Below are 18,189 nucleotides of genomic sequence, written 5' to 3' on the forward strand. Positions count from 1 at the left end.
CTTTTGGGACCAGCATCCTCTACTAGACCCTGTATTTACGTTAAGGGAGCTGTATTGTGCTATAGCATCATGTCGTCAAAAATCGGCCTCTGGACCGGACGGCATTACGTACAATATGCTAAAGAGCCTTGGGCCCACAGGCACCACTATTCTCTTAGATATTTACAATAATCTATGGATGCAAGAAATTGTACCCGAGTCTTGGAAGTCTGCTCGCATCATTCCGATCTTAAGACCGGCTAAGACGCCCTTGAACCTTGAATCCTTCCGTCCAATCAGTCTGACAAGCTGTCTATGTAAGGTAATGGAAAAAATGATTGAAGCACGACTTCAATGTTGGTGCAACAGAACTGGTGTATTCTCCAACTACTTAACAGGTTTTAGGAAACAGAGATGCACAATGGATGCAATACTGGACTTAGTAACGTATGTGGAGTATGAACGCACCTGTGGTAGTTTGACGGTCGCAGTGTTCTTGGACATCAAAAGGGCATTTGACACAGTCAGTCACACTCTTCGTTTGCTGAGTATGTTGGAACTCGGACTGTCCGGCAGGTCTTTGCGGTGGGTATCTAAATTTTTATCAGGTCGCAAAATATTCATTCAGACGAGCGAAGGAAAAAGTGCAGAACACGACGTCAGACAGGGAGTGCCACAAGAAAGCGTACTCGGCCCTTTTCTTTTCAACTGTGTTATGACTGATTTAGCTAAAAGACTGCCTTCCAGGTTGAAATACTTCTTATATGCAGATGATGTGTGCATTTGGGAATCTGGCACGGACATACGGTTATGGCTGATTTAGCTAAAAGACTGCCTTCCAGGTTGAAATACTTCTTATATGCAGATGATGTGTGCATTTGGGCATCTGGCACGGACATACGGTTAATTCAGATTGCATTGCAAGACGGAATAAATATTATCAACGACTTTTTAAAAGAAAAAGAAATGATTCTGTCGCAGGCAAAGACAGCTGTAATGCCCTTCACCCGTAAGAAGTTAAAGAACTTCAATCTCATTTTAGAAGGAGAATGACTAATGATTGTAACACAGCATCGGTTTCTCGGAGTAATACTTGATAGGCAGCTCTCTTGGGCACCTCACATAAAGAAACTCGAAAACGAGGTGAATACGCTAGTGAATATACTCCGCAGAATTGCTGGGACATCATGGGGCGGATCTGTATCGTCCATGCTCGCTGTTCACAACGCTTTAATACGACAAAAAAGTTGCATATTCTGCAGCAGTCTTACACGGCCTTTCCCGCACTTCAGAGGAGCGACTTCAAAGACTATTAGCTAGGGGACTGCACGTCTGCATAGGTGTTCCACGAGCGACTTCCAGCAGCCTTGTCATAGCAGAGACTCGACAACCACCCTGTCCAGTAATGAGCACAATGGAAACATGCCGCCATTTTTTTCGCTTACAGACGCAACACAAGGACCACCCATTGGCACTGGAGATTTTTTTAAGAGATAAAAGCAATGCTCATAACGATGTACAGAGTAATGTACATATATTACCCCGAATTGAATTTTGGAGCTCTGAAATGGACTATCCTCCATGGCTGCTTGCAATACCGAGCATTGAATTCTCAGTGGATGGCATTATCAGAAAGAGAGACATGTTCATCTAAGCTGCTCAACAACTAGCGCTTTATCAGATACACATGCGGTATCCAGGTTACATACACATTTACACAGATGGCTCAAGTACTACAACGTCTTCATCATCGGCATTTATCGTACCACAGCTCAATATTCAGGAATCGTTTTAATTAGGTCGCATGACGTCATCTACTACGTCTGAGCTCTTTGCTATTCTGTATGCTCTAAAGTTTATAAACTCGGTAGCAGACGCTAGAAAATGGGTACTTTTCAGTGACTCACAGGCCGCATTAAGATCACTCTCCAGTACAAATAGGATAGTAATAAGTGGCAGTATGACATGCGAAACGCTGACAGAGCTCACCAAAGCAAAGAAGGCGCAACATGAGATCAAATTCCAGTAGATACCTGGCCAATGCAACATTCCTGGAAACACAGCTACCGATGAAGCAGCATGCCAAGCACATCGTAAAGACGTTACTGTTTCTTTACCAATATCGGAAAATGAATTGCGTAGTATTATAGAGAATACAGCTTTCAGAATGAGCAAAACTGCATGCTTTGACCAAAGTACAAAGAGCTAGATTTATACCACATCGATCCATTTTTCTGAATTTAAAATTACGCTGGCATTAGATAGAAGTATGAAAACTCTAATTCACCAATTGAGGCTAGGCACCGCATACACAAAACATTTTTTGCACAGAATCGGCAGAGCTGAAACTCCTGAATGCGAATGTGGATTTATAGATGAAGACGTATGTTACCTTCTCGTAGACTGTCCACATCATGACACGCCGAGACGCCGTCTTAAGTCCGAACTGTTCGCATTGGACCACAGACCATTTAGCATGAAAAAACTTCTGGGCCAGTGGCCAACTGGAGTTTTACAGTCTTACGCTTTAAAAGCATTACACGTTTTTTACAAGACAGCGGCATTGCTGACAAGTATTAAGAAAGAACAAACTTTCATTTGTAACACATGTACTTATTATGTACAGTATCATGTGACAGCCATCACGTGTGTGTTGTGAAATGAATGACGTGTTGACTATTATGTACATACGAGCGAATGCATCTTTATAAGGACCAGACGTGTGCTCTACTGTTTTGTGCTGGTGGACTGAATAATAACGAAGGACATTTCCAGAGACTTCTTTCATTGACTTTCGAACATTTACTTACCATTATGTTGTGATATCTGCGTATAAGTGTGTCTTTGCATATGTGTGCCCGAGTTTTCTATTTTCCATGCACTGCTTTGTACGTTTTGCTTCAGGATACGTGTTCAAGTTTCAATCAACGGCTAAGGAGTAGGCGGCGCCATAATGGTGCGCCAACATCTCCTTATATATCATATCAATAAAAAAGCTACAGTAACACAAAAAAAAACTCTTTGTAAAAAAACACTCATCCTTGTTGTTTTAGTATAAACATCAACATAAGCTTTCGCTTCCTTTTGTGTGTAATTTAGATTGATTTATTGAATGATTGATATATATGTGGGTTTTAACATCCCAAAACCACCGTATTATTATGAGAGACGCCGTAGTGAAGGGTTCCAGAAATTCTGACCACCTCGTGTTCTTTAACGTGCACCTAAATCTGAACACAGGGGCCTACAGCATTTTCGCCTCCATCGAAAATGCAGCCGCCGCAGCCTGGATTCAATCCCGCGACTTGCGGTGCAGCAGCTAGACCTTAGTCACTAGACCACCGTGGCGGGGCTGTATGAAATTTTGCGTCGTTCGGTAAACAGAGACATTAGGTTCAAAGTTATCTGCGAAAGTTGATGATTTCATTAGGGCTCCATCAAAATATGACTCTAAGGTCATTACCCTCTATGCTTCTTTTCCTTGCTCTTTACTTGCTTCTAAATGATTTTTTGTTATTACGTTTTTGACATAATCTTTGCTTCCAAATATCGAAGCTGAAGCGGGCTTTTCATGTTGTGCACATACTTGAACCTTTCGTGAGATAACAGTACCCTTGGTGATTTGAAAGCCCATATTGCGCTCCACCGAGTGGTGGTTGAGGGGAAAATAGAGAGTTGGAGCACCTCCCTGGAGGGTGTAGATACGAACACCGAGGGCATAGTTTAATCCCTGCGGGCACTTGTCATGAACGGCATCGGGGTTCGTGTCAAAGGCCTTAACCTCGCAGCGTTTCAGGGGGCGTCCTTTCCCCTTTCATCCTCTGCACTTCTCTTTGGAGCTGCGGGATGAAATCGGATTTCCTTGGTCGCTTCTTTCTATTATATTTTTCTCATTTTTTTGCTGATAACGGGACACTAGGGATCCGTTCGCTGGTATTTTCTTCATTACATCCCATTTTAAGAGCACGAAGAAATAAGAGGGTCTTTTACAGAGGGACCAGCCACACTGCCGCCCACCAAGCAAGCCTCTATGTGGTATAGAGAACGGACGATAGGAATTCCACTTAAGACTTTCCGTTGTCGATTTTACAAAAAGGACGACTGTTGCGGGATAGCGAAACTCTCAGTTCTTCTGGAAGTGAACCGTATAGTTATATTACACCGTGTGCCCCGATAATAACTATGTGTTGCGTTAATAATTGTGAAGAATGGCCTGCTGGGCAAGAAATAAGCACTGCAGGTGAAAAAAACTATATACGGGCTGAAATAGGACTTGTAAATCTCTATTATGAAATTTGCGCAAGATTCTTGAAAAAGTTTCAGAAATATAAAAAATCAGGTGAATGCGACATTTGTTGTATACATGTACAAAGACTTTTCCTCTAGCTATAGGTATTCTAAAATCATTACATACATCTTTTCCAATAGTAATTAGGAGGTTAAGCTAATTTACGCTAATAATTAGTGGAGTTAGGCAGTCATAATTTTGAGATTTCGGAAAAAAAACGAACTCTAGTGAAACGTGCCTGAGCGTAACTTTCGTATTATTCCAAGACGTCCAAAAAAATGATAATAATACCTGAGATTCAACGTCCCAAAACAAAGCCACCATATGATTATGGGAAACGTCGTAGAGGCAGGGTACGGGAAATTTCGACTATATGGGGTCAATTCTTTAACGCTCACTTAAATCTATGTATACGGGCCTGACACATTTCCGTCTCCATCGACAATTCAGCCGTCACGGTCAAGACCCGATCCGATGACCTTCGGGTATGCTATAACCACTAGACCAGTGTGGAGCAGCTTTCCAAAAAGAATGATCCTCTTAGAGCAATCACGAGGAGGCATTTTTCGAGCGTAGATGTGCGGATTACGCTTGCAATTTCAGCCCTTATGGCACACATTTATTTCAAAAACGCGGAAGAAACACACATTTATATTCGTTTGCTTGACCAATAACGTTATTGGGGTGATGTGCATGTTGCGCTCATTGGCACTTTAGTTTAGGTTTCACCGCCTAACTTTGTTGAATTTGATTGTCCCCACAACTATTAGAGGCCGCTTTTTATATATCTCAACGCAGCGATCTGTTCTTCGCGTGAAAAACTTCAGTCTCTCAATTTCACATAACCACCTAACTACAGTATTTAAGTATTTATTAAATTTACCTTTTCTAAATATTGTTCTTATTAATATGCTAAACCATCTGAAGCTACCTAGCTATATAAAAAATCAATTGAGAAGACAGAGTGAAAACAACTCATTTTCCTGTTTTTTTAGGTTTTCGACAAATTTATTATTACACCCGCTTTACTAAGTGAGAAATGCTGACACTGGGCCTATTTCAACCGATTCGCATAAATAGACATGTTGTTTCAGTATACTCCCATGAAACAATACTATATTGCAAATAGACATAAAAATACACACGCCACTTGAATCCACACAATGGAAGGAAAAACTTCTGTGGAGGGCTAGGCCATGTTTGTAAAAAATATATAGGGAGATAAGAAGAAATGCGAAGCATGCTCTTGAAAACAGGTAATGTTCAGAAACGGTGCCCTTGGCGACACCACTTGGCTCTTTGACCGTGCTGAGTCGCGCTAGTAACGCAGGCTTGACTGAATACGTAAAGTCATCGATGACCATAAACTGAGGAACACCGCCACGCATGATCGTGCTCTGGCACGTTCAACGTAACCTTGTTTCACTGCGGTTACTCTACCACGGGTTGGTCGCTTTCCATGCTTTACGCATTTATTTGTCCACGCCCCGGAGAAATATCCGAAAATGTGTGCTTTCTGCAGCACCAAGAATGCCGACTCTTTCGCCACTGACGAACAATGATGGTAGCAGCACGGATTCGTTTGAACCGGCCATAAGGTGAACATCAGAATATGACTTCTCACCATCTGCCGCAATAGTGTATTGCTGAGCATTATCTAAAAACATTTAGCCCAGTGTGACCAAAGCTTGTGCGCTGTGTTTTACGTATGTAGCACCTGCATATGAAACAAAAATGCAATAGGAGTGCTAACGACAACCGCAAGGCTCTGGCCACGAAGCCTGCAGCATGCTGCACGCACCTGTGTTATTATCACGTCCATCGCACCACTTCAGAGTTTTGAGATTGGCCCTCGCGCTCGCAGCGCTAATTGGCCTGTTCGTGCCGGCGCATGTGTCAGCCATCGCAGGTACGTGACAAGCGAGACAAGTGAACGGTATACAGAAGCCCGCCCCGCCCTCTGGTGTGAAGACACCGATAGGACAAGGCTCAATTGTTTTGTGCTTCGCTCGTTGTGTTGCAGGTCGAAGCAAAAGCAAGAAGAGTGGCGCTCCGAAGGGGCACCTATGTCATTTTTTTTATCCAGTCTTTTATTTTCTGTGTACTGTAACAGCCGCTATTCTTGTAGTAAAGGCAAGAGTGCGTAGGCGCCATGTTTTAAATTAATTGCGTTGCTATTCGCCGCCGCAAAATTACTCGCAAAAGTTGAACAAAAAAAGCTCAATTTTATGCCTTTGTTTCCTTCAGATAATCAACGATTAAAGCTGCATATATGCTGGCAGAATGGAAGCGTCGCCATGGTGCCTGTTTATTCTTTCGCGAGTAGTTTGACTTGCTTTTATAATGTATCGTTCATGAAAGGGTCAACCTAGTGATAGTTTGGCCAGACCACCACTGGATTGGTCAACTGCGTATTCACAGAAAAGGGAGAAGAGAAAGGGAAGGAATGTAGGAAAGGTAGCGAGGGTAACTAGACTATGCGTCCAGAATAGCAGTACAGAATAGAACATTGGTGTTAATCTTGTCTTGAGGTCTCATTACATACACCTCGCACGTAAGGAAGCAACATCTCGTTCGGTCGTGAGTCTTTTTGCTGACGTAGGTAAACATCTTGAATATTAGACCCAACTTTGCACTTCTTACGACACCAATCCTCTCACACACACCTATTGACCAGCACGCCCTTCTAAAGTCGTCTAGCGAGTCTGCAAGACTGAATGCGTACATGAATGAGAAAACGCGAAGTTGCACCTACTTTTGAAAATGGTATATCATCAGCTCGTCCAACAGCAAATCCTAGTGTACATATGGTTCTTTGAAGGTTGCAAGGACAATTTGAAAAAGAGCCTGTCACGATGATACATGGCTGTACGCCTGAAAAGGTAGTAAAGTGTACGCATCAGTTCGTCGAGAACTTCGCTGAGAGTGGAACACCTCTTCTGCTCTCCTTCAGCTCGTCCCCCTCAGTTCTCGTGTTTATTGTGAAATGGCTAGAAATAATCCTCCATTCTCCACCCGCCACACGCCCGCAAGTTAACACAAATACAAAAAGAAAAGTAAAGCAATTCAAAGAGCAAGCGAGAAAGCTGGCATGATCGAGGAGCACCCTACCGGACGTTCGTGTGGGGTCCTCTGGGCGCTATACGCACTGAAGCATGTAGAATGGGGGGGGGGGGAGGGGGGTGTAGTGAGGATTCACAGTTAGTTGTTTGCCAGGACAGGACATCCCGAAGGGCAGCACCCCGCCTACGGAAACGCCACGTGCCCCTCACCCCACCGTGTCTAGATGGGAGGGTAGAATAATGGCATGAATCCCCCTCCCCCCACCTTTTATTTAAGCTGAGTGGCGGCACGGACGTTCTGTGGTTCCCTAGTTGGGTGGACCCCCCCGTCCCGTCTCGCTGTGAGACAAGTGCCCATTGTGCGGCGGCGTCGACCGCTTTATATACGCGTGCACCCAAGTCACGAACCCAAAGACGGCGCCGTTCTTTTCGCGCTCTGTGGTTCCTCGCCAAGTTGATTGTGTGGAAGGCGGAGTGCTCGAGCAGGAACCACAAATCTACCCTTCCTCTTCTGTTAGCTTCATGTAGCAGTTGTGAAGAAATCCAACGTATCGTATTTCACGGTATTTCACGAGCTATGGTTACTATAAAAGTAATGTCGTAGTACGTATTTCTATCAAGCAGGTCGCAGCGGTGGTACTGCGGTTACGGTGGTCGGCTGCTCACCTAAAGGTTGCGGGTTCAATTCCAGCCGCAACGGTCGCGTTTCTGTGGAGGTGAAAAGGTAGATGCTCGTGTATTGTGCGATGTCAGGGCATATTAAAGAGGACCTGGTCGGTCCTGACCAATTGGTTCTGAGTAGGTCGTTCATGACCAGTCTACTCAGAGACCAGATTTCGTGAGCCCTTTAATACGACGTCCCTCGTAATCACGTCGCAGTTCTGAATAGCAGAACCCAAATATTATTATTTCTAAGAAGTAGTGGTGATACACGATAATGATAGAGTACAGCGTCATTCGAAGTATGCAGTACTGGTACTTGTTTGATACGAAGATTGCAAATCACGAGGATTTTTTTTTCCAAATGATCGGGCAACGATTAGGTGCTGCCACGGCGACAACGTGTATAAATTACAACTTCAGATCTTTTGAGTCCGCTGTCTAGAGAAAGAGTGATTGCAGCAAAAATGACGACGCCAACCAGATTATGAGCAGTATGCTACCCTACAAGTGAAACGAGGTCGGAAAAGACGGAATAGTCATCAATTAGGGTGATAGCGGATGCCCAATCTGAAGAACTCGGTGAGTACACTTTGCAAACCCGAAGAGCACGCACGACGTCTTGCCTGTGAATACGGTAGACGATATAACGTTAACGTGAGGAGCCGGTTAAGTTGCGCAATTCAGCACTTGAGATGTTTCACGTCTGCACGCACACGTAAAACGTGGCGCTTTACAGCTACTGGCTTCTATACAGCTTTCTTGCGCGGTAAAGGTAAAGCCTAAAGACGGCAAGGAACATTCCTCATAATGGGCATGAACAGGCAACACGCGCAAGCGAATAACTTCCGAGTTATAGCGACTATAGTTGCGCGCACGTAACACGTCTTCGAATGAAACCTGCAGCACTGAGCAAGCTTCGACGCTTTTTTTTTCTGCATTTCTGTTTACAGATGCGAGCTTTATATATTTATTTATATCGTAATACTCTCCGGGCCAAAGGCATTGTGGAGAGGGTGTGAAACACGATTTTTTACTCATACAATGTTAGCAAATAATAAAAAATAAATAATTGACAAACAATAAAGAACAAAATATAAGCATTGTGTACAAACAGAACAAGTAAGTGTGTTTATAAAATGCTAGTTAGCGCAGAACAAAACAAGCGATGATCGGTCAAGATGGCCACATATCCTGGAAGGCGGTTCCTGTCTACTGATGTTCTGGGAATATATGAATCGCTGCAGAATAATCCGAACTACAGCTTCCTAGTGAACGATCCTGCCATAACAGCGCAGACTTATTTTTGACATGGCCAATTTTTTGTGAATGAATCATCCCAATATTATAAAATGACTCACATTCTGTAAGGATATTTTATCACAAATAACTAAACAAGTACAATCTTCAATATAATCAATAATTCTCCATCTCTCTATAAGTTAAAAACTTTTTTTTTAGTGCAGAGCATTTCTTAGTCGCATGATGTCACGCTCGGCATCGGCGACAGCGCCGTTCGCACTGCGCATGCTTGCATCTCGTGCGGGCTCGGGAAGGCACCCTCAAAACTATCGCTTTCCTCTCCCTCTCTCACCTCGCAAAGCACAAACTGGCAGATTCTGCTATAGTAAAAACAAATAAAAAAACGATGGCTTGCTCTCCACAACCGGTAACTGTAGGCACTGGATCGCGCGTTAGAAATTAAGTCATGAGCGCCTTTACTCAGCTTTCGCTTCGCCTTCATTGGCTTAAGCCTTCTGTCATTTCTGGGGTGTTTCCACAGCTTCCGTTGCCTTTTCCGTTTGCTATTTTAGGGCTAAGGCTTGCCTCCTTTTTTTAACTGACCAGTGGTGAGCAACAAGACTTCCCCCACGTATGTGGCACATACCAGCCTATGGTGATGATAACTTTCTGATAGACCGCGAATGTTTCTGTGACAAAATACCTGTTTGATGTGCTAAATGTTGGCGTATTCATCGTTAGGGACGAGAGGTAAGCCTGCATTGGGGTTTACCCAATTTATTTGGCACATAAGTGATAGGCGGCGCATGGCAGGCCACACAGGATAGACCGCCCAAACTGCTGCTGCCTTAAACAACTTGTATGTCAATAGCTTACTCACGTTTCCAACCATTTATGGGACCAGGTGCAACGAGAGCCATAACAAAAGAAAAGTCGGTCCCTCTTTGCTCTGTTATGAACAGGATACACATATATTGCAAGGACAACAAAATAAAATCAATAAAGCAGCTGCGTGCTTTCTTCATTCATTCCTTTTCGCGTTATTTACGGAAGCACCACAAAAGAGTTTTCGAATATAGGGGCCTGAAAAGTTTGAGGCTTTAAAACCCTTTGCGTATGGACGCTTTGGGTCAAGCAGGAGCGAATGGGGTCTGCGGCACATTGGACACCCCCCCTCCCCGATTCTATGACACTCTAGTCTTGGCCGAGAGCCGTCCGTTCAGTGGGTGCCGTCATGTTTGTCTGACCCAAAACTTCTAGGGGCAGGCTTCAAGACTCCCGCCAAGTTTGAAAAATTGTGTCCCCGACCCAAAACCAAAACTCGGTTTGGGTTTTGGGTTGGGGATGCTATTTTTCGCAAATGCGGGAAACCCACACTCGGCTTGGGTTTTGCGCATGTGCAGTGGCCTTGACTCTATTTCTTTCGAAAACTTCCAATTGTGGCACCCGCACCACGGCCCAAGTTATAGTTCTGAAAAAGGCATTCCTTTCGAGGGTCGTAGCTAAAATGAGGGCACATATTTCGCGCACCTCGACACGTGCGTTTCCTTTTTTCTTTCTCGTCTATTGCAACGTCCTGTCGCGAAATCAAGGGCGGACATCAGAGAAAAAAAAACAAAAAGAACTGTGGGAAAGTAAGGGAGCTGCCGCGCGAGTCGGGGGCCTCCCCATGAGCTCGCTTGCGCCAGCGAGCTATACGCGTTAATGTTCCGCCCCTACGTGTTCCTCGAGCCGCCGTGGCGAGGGCTCCCTGCCGGCCACTTTTTCATGCAGCTTGTAATCGTTTGTTACGCTCCACGTGGGTGGCATCTCCGAGTGCGTGTGGTTGTTTTGTTCCCTCTGTTTTCACCCCTGTTTCAGAAGCCTATATTGGGCTTACCACAGCAAAAGCGGTCCGAACACGAAACTTCGAAGAAAGCAACCCCGCCTCGCACAATAATAATGCCTCTCTGTCACCAACTATACGCAGAAAATTAGGCAATATGGAAGCTTGCCATTCTCAAAAATGCCGGGTGAGCCAGAAGTATACAACTACCGAGTTTGTACAAGTTGGTCACGAAGCGATGTCGCCGATTAATATTTATCAGCTTGCGAGATCTGGGGTATATACAAATAGACTAAAAATACCGAATAAAAGGTTGAGCAACGCACATTTTAAAGTCCCTTGCGTGTCAGGTATGAGAAAAGCTGACTGTACACATTGTTTTTCCCTCTCGTTTAGAGCTCGAACAAAGACCTGGCTTGAAGATAGCCCGTATGTATGTGTTGTAGGGAAGCAAGATCGGCACTGCTGCTCGCGCGAGCTCGGCTAGTAGAAAGGAGCGGAGAACGAACAACTAAAAATGTCAACACTTTTATCTCTAAACTAGCTTTTCTGATCAGTTTTAGTTTCAGTTTAGTATCCAACCACCCGGTTGTTAGAATATACCCCTTTGTGGGTGAGCGCCATCCAGGTCATCATCATCACCATCATCAACGTCATCACCATTATTATCAGCATTATCATCATCATCACCATCATCAAGAACAGTGGGCTTGCAGCAAGGGTGCTGTCTCTTGTTTGTCTTTTTTTACAATTTACCGTTTCTTTAGGTCAGCCGAAAAACGAAACTCTCGACACCCGATTTGCGAACACATTCATTATTATTTGATCGCCTACTTCTGACAACATCGATATTCCTAACATTACTGAATGCACCTATTACAGCTACATATAAGACCCTCTCAGCGAATGCGTGTGTTGTGTGCGTCGTCGTAGTTATTTCACCGGGCTTTTAGTGTTGTATGAGCCATGGTATAAATATAAACACAAAAAATGTTTTATGCCGCGGTACATCAATACTTCAGTGGCGTATATGAGTCACGGATATGACGTTGACAAAGTGAACGCTAACGAAAGTGAAACATAATTATCGCAGAAATATGCGCTACCGGAAACCGCATTTATACGACCTCGCGGATCATAATAAGCGCCCGGCATTCTTCCAACTAAGCTACCAAACGCCCCTTTTTATTGTTTTTGTTGCTGTCTAAGCTATTAAGGCGCATGCACAACACTCCACAAACACGCCTTCTGTAGCTTGCATATTTGTTTAGCGAATGGGGCTCTGTATTGGCTGCAGCAAGACGGCATGGGTTTCTGCCGCCGTCAATGAGCGGTAAAGGGAAGTAATGCGCCTTGAAATTTATTAGCGGCTATAGGAAACGATTCGGTGGCGGCGCAGTTGAAGCATGGTCTGGTTAAAGTATATACGTTCATAGTTAAAGCGTCTCGATCCCAGCTATAGGAGCACCCGGGGCATTGTCGCCTGAGATTTGCCTGTCTGTTTACAATTACAGGTGCTGGATGGCTTCCCGTTCTGTGTGCCGGCGTATACCCCAGCAGCATTGGTGAGGAACTGAAGCCCTAACGAGGAGACAGTTCATTTTCCAAATTTTTCTCCCGGTGTCCGGTCATGTGTTTCAAATACTTTTTCTTTTAAGCTACAGATGTAACATCATAAGAGCTGTTCCTTCACATTGAGTGCCTTTTTTTTCCCCTGAAAACGGTGAAAGCGTCTTTTTTTTTACTGTATAGCAAATATCAAAACACAATATTCATGCTTCGGTGTTGGAGAGTAATAAATTAAGTGACTAGAAGTTCCTTCGGTATCAGCACGTGCTGCTGCTATTACTATGTTGAAACTGACAAAAAGGCGAGACGTCGTTACGTTCTTTGCATATCGCTTATTGCTTGCGTGTGACGGTTTGTCCGAGTGTTGCAGTTTCCACGTGCGCGAACGGTGTATCTCCGCAGCCGAATTCTTTCAGGGGGATAGCACCAATGAATGAAATTGCTGCAACAAGCGCTGCACAAAGGCGATGATGTCGACGGGCCAATGTCAAGCCTTGGTGGACTGAGGCAGAGGCCACCGGTACGTAATATTATACTTTACCCGTTCGCGGCTCAAGCTGTGAACGTCGGCCTTCTGTGTCGCTGAAGTGCAGTGTTGTGTAGGCATGAGCATTGGCGCCGGTTACCCCTTTACGGGGGAACGCAAATCGTGCCGTTGGTCTCCGTAAATGACGACGCTTTGAAGAAGATAATATTGAGTACCAGCGTTTATTATGCGCTTGTTTTTGCCATTTTACAGAGCAGGATTCGCAATACGCTGTGCGCGAATATGTTAACAACTTGCGCTATACCTCAATGGTTAAATCTCACTTTGGTTAATTGGGCCAGCATTTATAGTCCCGCATTGTTTCACCAGTTTGACAAGTATTTTTTTGTGTGTGTGAAAGAAATCCTATTCTGCGAGGTTTCGAAGCGATCTGTGTATCTCAGAGTATCATTAGCCCGGACAAAAGTAAGTTGACGAGAGGGGGTGAATTCCGAACCCCTAAGAATTTTCATGTTCGCATGTCGATATATACATAGGCGTGTCGTATACCAAGGTGGCGATGGAAAAGGCGTTGACTTCACGTTATTTTCTAGTTTACTACATATATATATATATATATATATATATATATATATATATATATATATATATATATATATATATATATATATATATATATATATATATATATATACTGGCTTCACGTTATTTTCTAGTTTACTATATATATATATATATATCATCATCAGCCTGACTACGTCCACTACAGGACAAAAGCCTCTCCCATGTTCCGCCAGTTAACCCGGTCCTGTGCTTGCTGCTGCCAATTTATACCCGCAAACTTCTTAATCTCATCTGCCCACCTAACCTTCTGTCTCCCCCTAACCCGCTTCCCTTCTCTGGGAATCCAGTTAGTTACCCTTAATGACCAGCGGTTATCCTGTCTACGCGCTACATGCCCGGACCATGTCCATTTCATCTTCTTTATTTCAACTATGATATCCTTAACCCCCTTTGTCCCCCTAATCCACTCTGCTCTCTTCTTGTCTCTTTAGGTTACACCTACCATTTTTCTTTCCATTGCTCGCTGCGTCGTCCTCAAATTAACCTGAACCCTCTTTGTAAGTCTCCAGGTTTCTGCTCCGTAGCTAAGCACCGGCAAGATACAGCTGTTATATACCTTCCTCTTGAGGGATAGTGGCAATCTACCTGCCATAGTTTGAGAGTGCTTGCCGAATGTGCTCCACCCCATTCTTATTCTTCTAGTTACTTCAATCTCGTGGTTAGGCTCTGCGGTTATTACCTGCCCTAAGTAGACATAGTCTTTTACAACTTTAAGTGCACTATTACCTATCTCGAAGCGCTGCTCCTTTCCGAGGTTGTTGTACATTACTTTCGTTTTCTGCAGATTAATTTTAAGACCAACCTTTCTGCTCTCCTTGTCTAACTCCGTAATTATGAGTTGCAATTCGTCCCCTGAGTTACTCAGCAATGCAATGTCATCATGTATATAAAAAAATAAATAAATATATATATATATATATATATATATATATATATATATATATATATATATATATATATATATATATATATATATATATCGTGTATATAGACAATGACACAAACTCACGGCACGAATGACATAGATTGTAGTAGAGCTCCGGGAGGAAATTCTGGTGATAGCCCTGTCGCGTACGTTTTCTGTGACGATAACTCGTCGCGATTTCACTAGACGATTTTTGCAATACACTCCAGAATCTTTCACTCGCTTCCCAGATTTGCCGTCGTTCTATTGGTCACACAGGTACAGTTGATGCAAAAAAAAAACAATAAGACGTGCATCTCACACTCTTTCGGGCTTTCACAGCAGCCTTTACCCGCAAGAATAGAAAACGTTCCGGTACGCCAAAGGGCTAGCGTGACCGACCGGCATGCCGCGGGTCATTAGGAGCGCAAATGGCGTTTCAGCACTATTCTTCCTGGGTGGTTTTTTTTCTTTTTAGCATTTGCTCCCAGTCTCTGCTAAATATGTAAACTGGCATACCGAACAATTCTGAAAGGTTAGGCACCCCATCGAACGCCAGCCGACGCGCGCGCAGATAAACGAACGAAACAGGACCCATATTTGCATTTAATGTATGCTGACCAAGCACCAAAGCCTTCAGTGAATTACCATAACACAGTCTTGCAACGGCGAGGTTAAATTTCGGGGCGAGTCAAAGGCTATAGAAAAAGAGAGTTTCCTTAGAATCTCAAAAACAAAAACTGAATTAGAGCAAAATTCGAAAAGCGCTTTCGACAAGCGGGAATGTGAACAATTCAACCGAAGAACACAGGATGTATTGTAAAACTGTGTACGCTAAACGCAGCTGATTGGAACGATTTCTGAGCGAGAAATATTGGCCGAACAGTGGGTATTCGTACTCTTCGTGCCGTCCACCCGCTCTACTGTGTGCTCATATAATAATAATAATAACAATAATAATGTAAAACTTGTGCCACTACGTTAAGTTGGTTAATACTAATTATTGTATAAGCTTTCAAAATGAGCAGTACACCAGCAATACGGTCCTACCAACTAAGGTTGCATGGCAGGCCTATTGGTTATCTATGAAGTATCTAATATATAACGCATCTAGTACACATCTCGGTACCATCCGGGATGCGATACACATCAGATACAATTCTATCACTACCATGCAACGTGGTAGCAATACTGGCTAAGGTACTCAGCTGCAGCCCCGCAGGTCACGTGATCGAATCCCGGCCGTGGCGGCTGCGTTTACGGTGGAGGCGAAAACGCTGTAGAACCTTGTGCTCCGATTTGGCTGCACGGTAAAGAACCCCAGGTGGTCTAAATTTCCGGAGCCCTTCAATATGGCGCTTATTATTGTCATTGGTGGTTTTGTGCCGTTAAACTCCCCCAATCAATCAATCAATCATCAATCGCATTTTTAACGCATTAGAAGTTATTAGTAAGTCCTTATGTAACAACTAGCTGTACTGATGATACTTCTTTCACGCTGGCTCAATAAATGCTTGCAGGAGTACATCACGTATATGTAACATACCACATGCACTTCACCTGTTCATCTTATGATTATCCTACCACCTCCAGAGGAGAGTTTTAGGCGAAGCTTTTCCACGCAGTTCAACTGGAATTCACATCAGTGGACGAATCGCACCTTTATGTCTGGCCGTTCTCAATGTCCTTCATCTGGACTATTTGTGTATCATAGATTCGAAAAGTATTACCATCTATGGTTTACCGTTCAAAATTCACAATATGTTAATGAGGCAAGCCTGTGTGGCCGGTTACGGAGATCATTTACGTGTGTTTAAACTGCACAAAGAGCACGGCCCTCAAGCATTTCCCCAATATAGGCCCGCGATTTTCGGGGTCAGCAGCCGGGAACCGCAAGCGCCTTCCATCACGGCAAAATAGTCGACTAGGAATAATTTAGGTTGCTGTCTGAGAATTCACTTTCGGGGGGTGTTACCAAGCCCTGGCGAGGATGTAGAAATAAATACCTGTACTCCTTCATTTTAGGATACAGCGTGCGCATCTAATTCTACAAACAGAAGCACGTTACATTTACCTATTTCTAAGCACGCGTACTCCTCACCTGAAAGTGAGCACTGTGAGGGGCCGGTACGATTTGTGGCTTCGAGGATCCGCCATTGGTCGGCCCCAGAAATCGTTTATCCAAAGCGACGACGTCGATGACGACGAAGATGCTGCAGGCCGTCTACTCTCGCCGGTGACGTCGGGGTTGCCAACGACGGCCACCATGTCGTCGTGCACGAAATCGCCATCCAGTGAGTTCACGTAACACAGCGCCGCCACAACACCGGCACACAACGCGGGCATCCACGTGGCTAAGGGCCTACGTGCCGTGCCGCACACGGGTTCATTGGCGGCACCAACTGCCCCGTCGCGTCTCTTTTGTGACTGTTGTTGCGTGAGGCACGGACGTCTTTGGCAGTTGAATGATGATTGCCGCTGCTGGCGGTGGTGGTCCTCAACTGGTACCGCACTCGAACTGGCCGCACGTAGTCTCGTAGAATATACAAAGTAAGAACGCATCCTAGTGATTACAGAAGCACATAGGGCGCCCAGCGACCCAGTCAGCGCACGCAGAGTGTCCGCAGTGCTCGTTGTTTTACTGCGACAACGTTTGTGGCATGTGTACGGTCGGCCGCATTTCCGATCGCCGTCAGAGTGATCCGAAAACGCCGTCGCGGTGGACGCACTTGCAGATGACTCTAGGTAGGCGTGAAGCAGGGACGATTGCGCACCTCCGCTCAACCAGCCCCCTACAGCCCTCTTCGGGATCCACACAACCGACGCCACACAACACAATTAAAACAGGCACGCTGTCGTCGCACCACTATTTCAAACAATACACTTGGACGGCGCTAGAGAAGTCGATGAACTACACAAGCGCGCACACAAACAAAGCGAAAGCGTGGTGGGAAGATTCGTCACTTTCTGAAGCACGTGGTAGCGTCGGACGGCTTACTCCTGGCCGGCGAAGAGACTCGATGCGTATGTCCACTCACAATGGTCGTCTTGTGCGACACTCTCATTACGCAGCGTGGTAATCCTCGGTAAATCCGTTCCAGAGATGCGATTGTCGGTCGGTACAGCAAATGAATGGTGGTAGACACCTTTGGTCCGTTTCCGTTTGGGGATGCGAACACCTGACGACACATGCTTACCACAACAAGGGAGCGAAGTGCACCGTGAGTAAAAGTTTAGAAGAGACTAAAAGAAAACGTAAACCTACTTGAATACTACTGGTACATCCTTTGGAACGCATGTCCCCGTGGACCCCTAAACGTTAGTTGAGCCGCACTGAAAGATACACGACATTCATCTGAAGCTACATCTTCCCTTTTCAGAAAAGTATGCGCAACACCAAATCCATTCTCTTTATCCGCCGACGGAACTGCGCATTGCAAAATTTTTATGCGACGATCCCATGCGCACGCTTGGATTGAAATGAAAGATTCACAGTAAGCTAAGAGCACACGGCGCAACGAAACGCGAATTAGATTCACGCGCGCGTGA

The 18,189-nt window shown here is 44.6% G+C and overlaps 1 protein-coding gene across 1 annotated transcript in view; it reads right to left on the bottom strand.

The window, feature by feature from the left end:
• LOC142774767 (protein O-mannosyl-transferase TMTC1-like) overlaps nucleotides 1-17,498 on the bottom strand; it is a 60,666-nt gene extending 43,168 nt beyond the window's left edge. The window contains exon 1 of the mRNA XM_075875803.1: nucleotides 16,742-17,498. Coding sequence (XP_075731918.1) covers nucleotides 16,742-17,202 — 461 coding nt within the window. The 5' untranslated portion in view covers nucleotides 17,203-17,498. The remainder of the gene's footprint in view (nucleotides 1-16,741) is intronic.
• Nucleotides 17,499-18,189: the final 691 nt, after the last annotated feature.

This window comes from Rhipicephalus microplus, chromosome 10 (assembly GCF_043290135.1).
Source record: "Rhipicephalus microplus isolate Deutch F79 chromosome 10, USDA_Rmic, whole genome shotgun sequence".
Classification (NCBI taxonomy): Eukaryota; Metazoa; Arthropoda; class Arachnida; order Ixodida; family Ixodidae; genus Rhipicephalus; species Rhipicephalus microplus.